The 4,976-nt window shown below is 37.5% G+C and overlaps 1 protein-coding gene across 1 annotated transcript in view; it reads left to right on the forward strand.

The window, feature by feature from the left end:
• Window positions 1-1,373: 1,373 nt before the first annotated feature.
• The window catches only part of pgm3 (phosphoglucomutase 3), a gene marked incomplete in the record, with an annotated part of 12,259 nt that continues 8,656 nt past the window's right edge, over window positions 1,374-4,976 (forward strand). Inside the window, 4 exon segments of the mRNA XM_037685388.1 lie at window positions 1,374-1,445; window positions 3,895-4,103; window positions 4,388-4,572; window positions 4,647-4,714. Of these exon segments, the coding sequence (XP_037541316.1) occupies window position 1,445; window positions 3,895-4,103; window positions 4,388-4,572; window positions 4,647-4,714 (463 nt within the window).

Below are 4,976 nucleotides of genomic sequence, written 5' to 3' on the forward strand. Positions count from 1 at the left end.
CCCCACAACATCCCTACTTCACAGCTGGGTTGGTGTTAAGGCTTACAAGCTTCCCAATTTTTCTCCAAATATATGTGGTCAAACAGTTTAATAGTTTCATCAGACCACAGGACGTCTCCAAAAGCAAAATATTTCTTCATGCCTGTTTGAAAACTGTAAAATGTATTTTTTTATTTTTGCTTTTGGAATACTATTTTCTTCCTCTCTGAGTGGCCTTTCAGCCTGTGTCTACATTGGACAGTTTTACTGCAGATACTGACACTCTTACGTTTTTTTCAGCAGCACCTTCACCGTGTCTATTGCTTTTGTTTTAGGGTTGATGAACACATTTTGCACCAGTTCATCTCAGTAACAGAACTTTTCTCCTTCCTGAGTGGTATGATGACAGGACATGGGTGTTTTAAACTGAGAAATTGTTTGAACAGATGAGCGTAGTAACTTCAGACATCTGTAAATTGTATAAGGTTGAAATAGAGATGTGGAGATTGATAACTCTCCTCCTGAAGTCTTGAGTTTTGTTTTCCCCTTGTTGTCACACAAAGCCGCAGTGAGTTTGAGGTGTGCTTAAAATGCTAATTAACTCAAATGTTGTCAGCTGACCAATCAAAAAATTCTCAAACCATGATGTAATCTGGGTTAACCAAATGGCATAATAGTGTACACTTGTGTCTAAGAATTAAAAGTAGTTTTTAAAAGATATCTGTCATTTTCAAGTATTTAGCAAACAGAACTTTTCTGGGGATCTTAAGTAATGGTTTAGATTGATTTATTGCCCAACAGTGAGAAAATAATACAACTTTAAATTAAATTTTTTGTGATTTTATTTAGAGAAACGTGTCACAAAGACATACTTTACTTACATTTTTTCTGAATCTATGAAAAACACCAACAATAACACTATTTGACATAAAAAGTAGCCTATGTCAGCACCAGCAAGGTGAATCCCAATATATTGTTTAAACGTTTTTGTCTTGCACTTGTCTTGTCTTCCAAACACAGTCCAGCATGTTGCCATGGCCAGGTAAAAGAAGTGGACAGAAAATTTGCAGATAAAGCAGCTAAAGTCCAATTAAAATCTTTGGAAGATTCACAAAGCTGGAAATCTACTGACTTTAAAATATTGCAAGAAAGTCTGGAAACTTGGAAGAAAAGTATAAAAAAAACAAGAGGTGGTTTAAAACTTTTACAAAGTATTGAATACAGTTAAAATATATAAAAAAAACATGCTTGACTGATGTTTCAGTTGAGAACTCGCTCCGCCTTCATTCAGTTGTGGGCGGGGTTCAGCCTCACCAACATGGCGGCCGCGGAGACGTATGACCGGAAGTGAACTCTGAACTATGGCCACGTCGTCACGGAAAGGACGAACCAGCAGAACCAGGAAGCTTGTTGTAAACTAGTCTACTAGACTTCATTCTTGGACAGAATCGAAAAAACTACAAACAGTAAGTAAAATAAAAAACGAGTCAGTGCGAGGAAAATACAACATTTGTTTAATTTTGTTTGAACTCGACGACGTTTATGTTTTTACCACTGTCTAAGAAGCGATTATATGAATAGTAGTGTTTTGGGGGGAGGTAAACGTTTACGTGTAGTATAAAGTGTAGATCTGCTTGTTCTCTTAAATTCACTCGTTGTTGACTCCACAACTTAAGCAGCAAAACCTCCGTACAAGAAGAAATCATATTAAAACTGCACGCATTGGTTCAAAAGTAGCTCATTGCCAACATTTTATATATATTTTAAGTGCTTACACCAACTTAGTTTAACAGAGAAATAGCTATTTATCTGACAGGTCAGTCTTTCATGAGCAGTTTTTTTTTTATATTTCAACTTAAATGTGGTTAAAATGGCAGAAAATATGTGACCACTAAGGGTTCCCAGAGACACTGGAAATCAGGGTCAAACTGGAAAATGACTCGGGGAACTGCTGGTTAAGCTAAAATCTTTCTGAAAGTTTAACATGTACATGTATTAATGCTAGTATTCTAGTATCATTGAGTCCATGTTTTGCTACTACAGTGTGCAGGTGTATCCTTACTGACTAAGCTATGGTGGATTTTTAGAATATTTTTGATATTGATTGCTGTATGCATGTAGGCTACAGCATAATTATTGTCATCTCTGAAAGTGACTTGACCACCTAAGACTAGGTTCTGACTCTGAGCATTTTGCTTGATTAAATGTTTACTGGAATTTCAGGATTTACTCAGGAAAAATATCAGGGAATTTTGTCTTCATGAAATGCTGGTAGTCCAACATTTTTCAGTCAGGTCATCTGGACAGTTTCTTTTTTTTTTTTGTGCTGAAATGTTTCGCCTTCGGTCCGGAAGGCTTCATCAGTCAAGGAAACACACAACAAAACTGATTCTTCCCCCAACAGCTTACTCCAAAGTGGAACAAACCAGTTCTGCTTGTGATAAGATGGTCTCTCACTGTCCAGATGACCTGCTGAAAAATGTTGGATTGTACACCTGGATTATTGAGCATGGACTTTGTTGTTTTCAAATGCTGGGCGTGTTATCCTGTATAATAGTGCTTTTTGTTTGTTTGTTTGTTTGTTTAAAACATGTATTGTGAGTTCTGCTTCACATTTTCTTAACAATTAAAATGATCAAAATAGACAAATAGTTGGGAATTAATTGGGGGTGCCCCGATTTTCTTAATTTGGGGAAATCGGCTGATACTTGCATGAGAAACCAATTTTTATTTTTTTTTATTATTCATCCAGCAAAAAAATAGAACATTGATTACAGAAATAAAAAAAAAATAAAAAATAAAAAAACAGCTGTGACTTTTTTTTTTGTTTCCTTCCCCATCCATTTCCACCGTGCTGCCAAATGTAAAGTAAATGAATAAATAAATAAACTAAAATTAATCAGCTGTAGTCCTGAATGATTATAAGCATGAAAACACACAAGATCAAGACAGCATAAAGTAAATACGCGTATACCGTACATTCAAACATAAACACGAGTATATATATATATGCAGAGATTGAAATAGAATATGGATATTTAAAACCATAGAAGTATACTATCACTGTCAGTAGTTAGAAATACAAGGATTTACTGAGACCACTGGGTTGGGGGCACTATATCTACAGCAGGATTAGTTATTGCTTAATTTTCAAGTTTGAGGGAGGGCATCTGATTTCTCAAAATAAGAGAGTAGGGGAGCCCATGTTTTATAAAATTTTTGCACCGATCATAAGAAACCAATTTTACCGATGTATTTATTTTTGTTTTTACAACAATTGTCTGAACTTCATTTATATTTCAGAGCACTACCTCATGGCCAGTTAAAACAAGTTTGTATTGTTTCTATGATATTGTTCAAGGGTCTGTTTTGAAGGTGCATTGTGACCTTATAACACCCGACGGTGTCGCTTATAAAACAAAATCGCTATCGGCAGGTCAGAATTTTTAGAAATCGGTGATCGGCTAGAAAACTGCAATCGGTGCACTCCTAGAATTAGTTTATTCTCTCGCTTTTACATTTACTGATGTCAAGAAAATGGTTTTGATTCATATTTTTCTTAGAGAAAGAACTGTGACGTAGGTTCTGTGATTTTTATTGTAGCAGTCAAATAGGAGACCAGTGTGTAGGTAACAACTTCAATCTTAAGTCTTTTCAAAATTTGTCACATTACTCCTAAAACCAAGACATCGTCATCAAGAATATCTACATTGTTTCTGAAATGTTTCGGTCTAAAAATTATTTTCAGTTTGATCTGAAATATGTATTGTAGGTCCTTGCCTCTAATATTAGAAAATTCTGTATTATTTTGGCTGAAGTAATGATCTCAATCCCAAAAACATAAAATAAAGGACCCAAGCTCACAAAAATACAACTTTCTCCATCACTGACTGGTCTCTTTGTTGTGTTTTTCAGTGACGGACCAATTTAAGGCGGTATTAGAGCAGTCCAGTCTGCACCCTAAACCAGCAGGGTTGGTGTTGCAGTATGGCACAGCTGGATTTAGGACCAACGCCAAACAGCTGGACCACATCATGTTCAGGATGGGTTTGTTGGCCACGCTCCGCTCCAAGAAGACCAAAGCTACTATCGGAGTCATGGTGACCGCATCACACAACCCCGAGGTCAGGCAGGAACTCAGAAATATTCAAATCAAACTGTGCTTTGTCTTTCAAAGTTGATCACGTCTCCCAGATTGTAAAGGCATCTCCATTTCTTCCTTTTAGTTAACTACATTATTTATTTTAATTTAATTTAATAATCATTCTTCATTAAAAGCAGGTTTCTCTTGTAAATGAGTCCTCGAGGCTCAATGGGATTAACCCGTCTAAATAAAGGTTGAATGAATGCAGTCCTACACGCCGACTCTTTTACAAACATCCTTTTTGTGTCTGCACTTTGTTGGCAGGAGGATAACGGGGTGAAGCTCGTTGACCCGATGGGGGAGATGTTGACGGCAACGTGGGAGGGCTTTGCCACCCAGCTGGCCAACACCGAGCAGGAAGAGCTGCTCACAGCTATGAAGGACATAATCAAGAAGGAGGCCATAAACATGAGCCAGGAGGCAAACCTGTTTGTGGGAAGAGACACCAGGTATAAACAGGCAGATACAGAAGAGCAAACAGCTGAAATCGGTCCTTCGTTATCCATGCGTTGTGTGATTGTAGGAGCAGCAGTGCCAGCCTTTCACAAGCGGTGCTAGATGGCGTCCATGCCCTCGGTGGCCACAGCAAAGGTAGAATTTTTAACAGAATGTCTTGTGTTTTAACAAAAAAGGTTGAATCATGTCATCTGGACTTCGTTTTTTTGTTAAAAAGAAACGTTTCGCCCCTCATCCAAGAGGCTTCGTCAGTCTGAGGCCTAGCCATCTGGTATTACCCAGAAGCCACCCTGACTCTTGTGTTTCAAGCCTGCCTCAGATACCCCTGAAGTCTGGCCTTTTCACTAATGGTTTCAAAAACACAAAGTTTGTTTTCTCAGTCATCCAGGTATATAAC

Source organism: Nematolebias whitei, chromosome 12 (assembly GCF_014905685.2).
Source record: "Nematolebias whitei isolate Nwh7 chromosome 12, NemWhi1, whole genome shotgun sequence".
NCBI classification, from domain to species: Eukaryota; Metazoa; Chordata; class Actinopteri; order Cyprinodontiformes; family Rivulidae; genus Nematolebias; species Nematolebias whitei.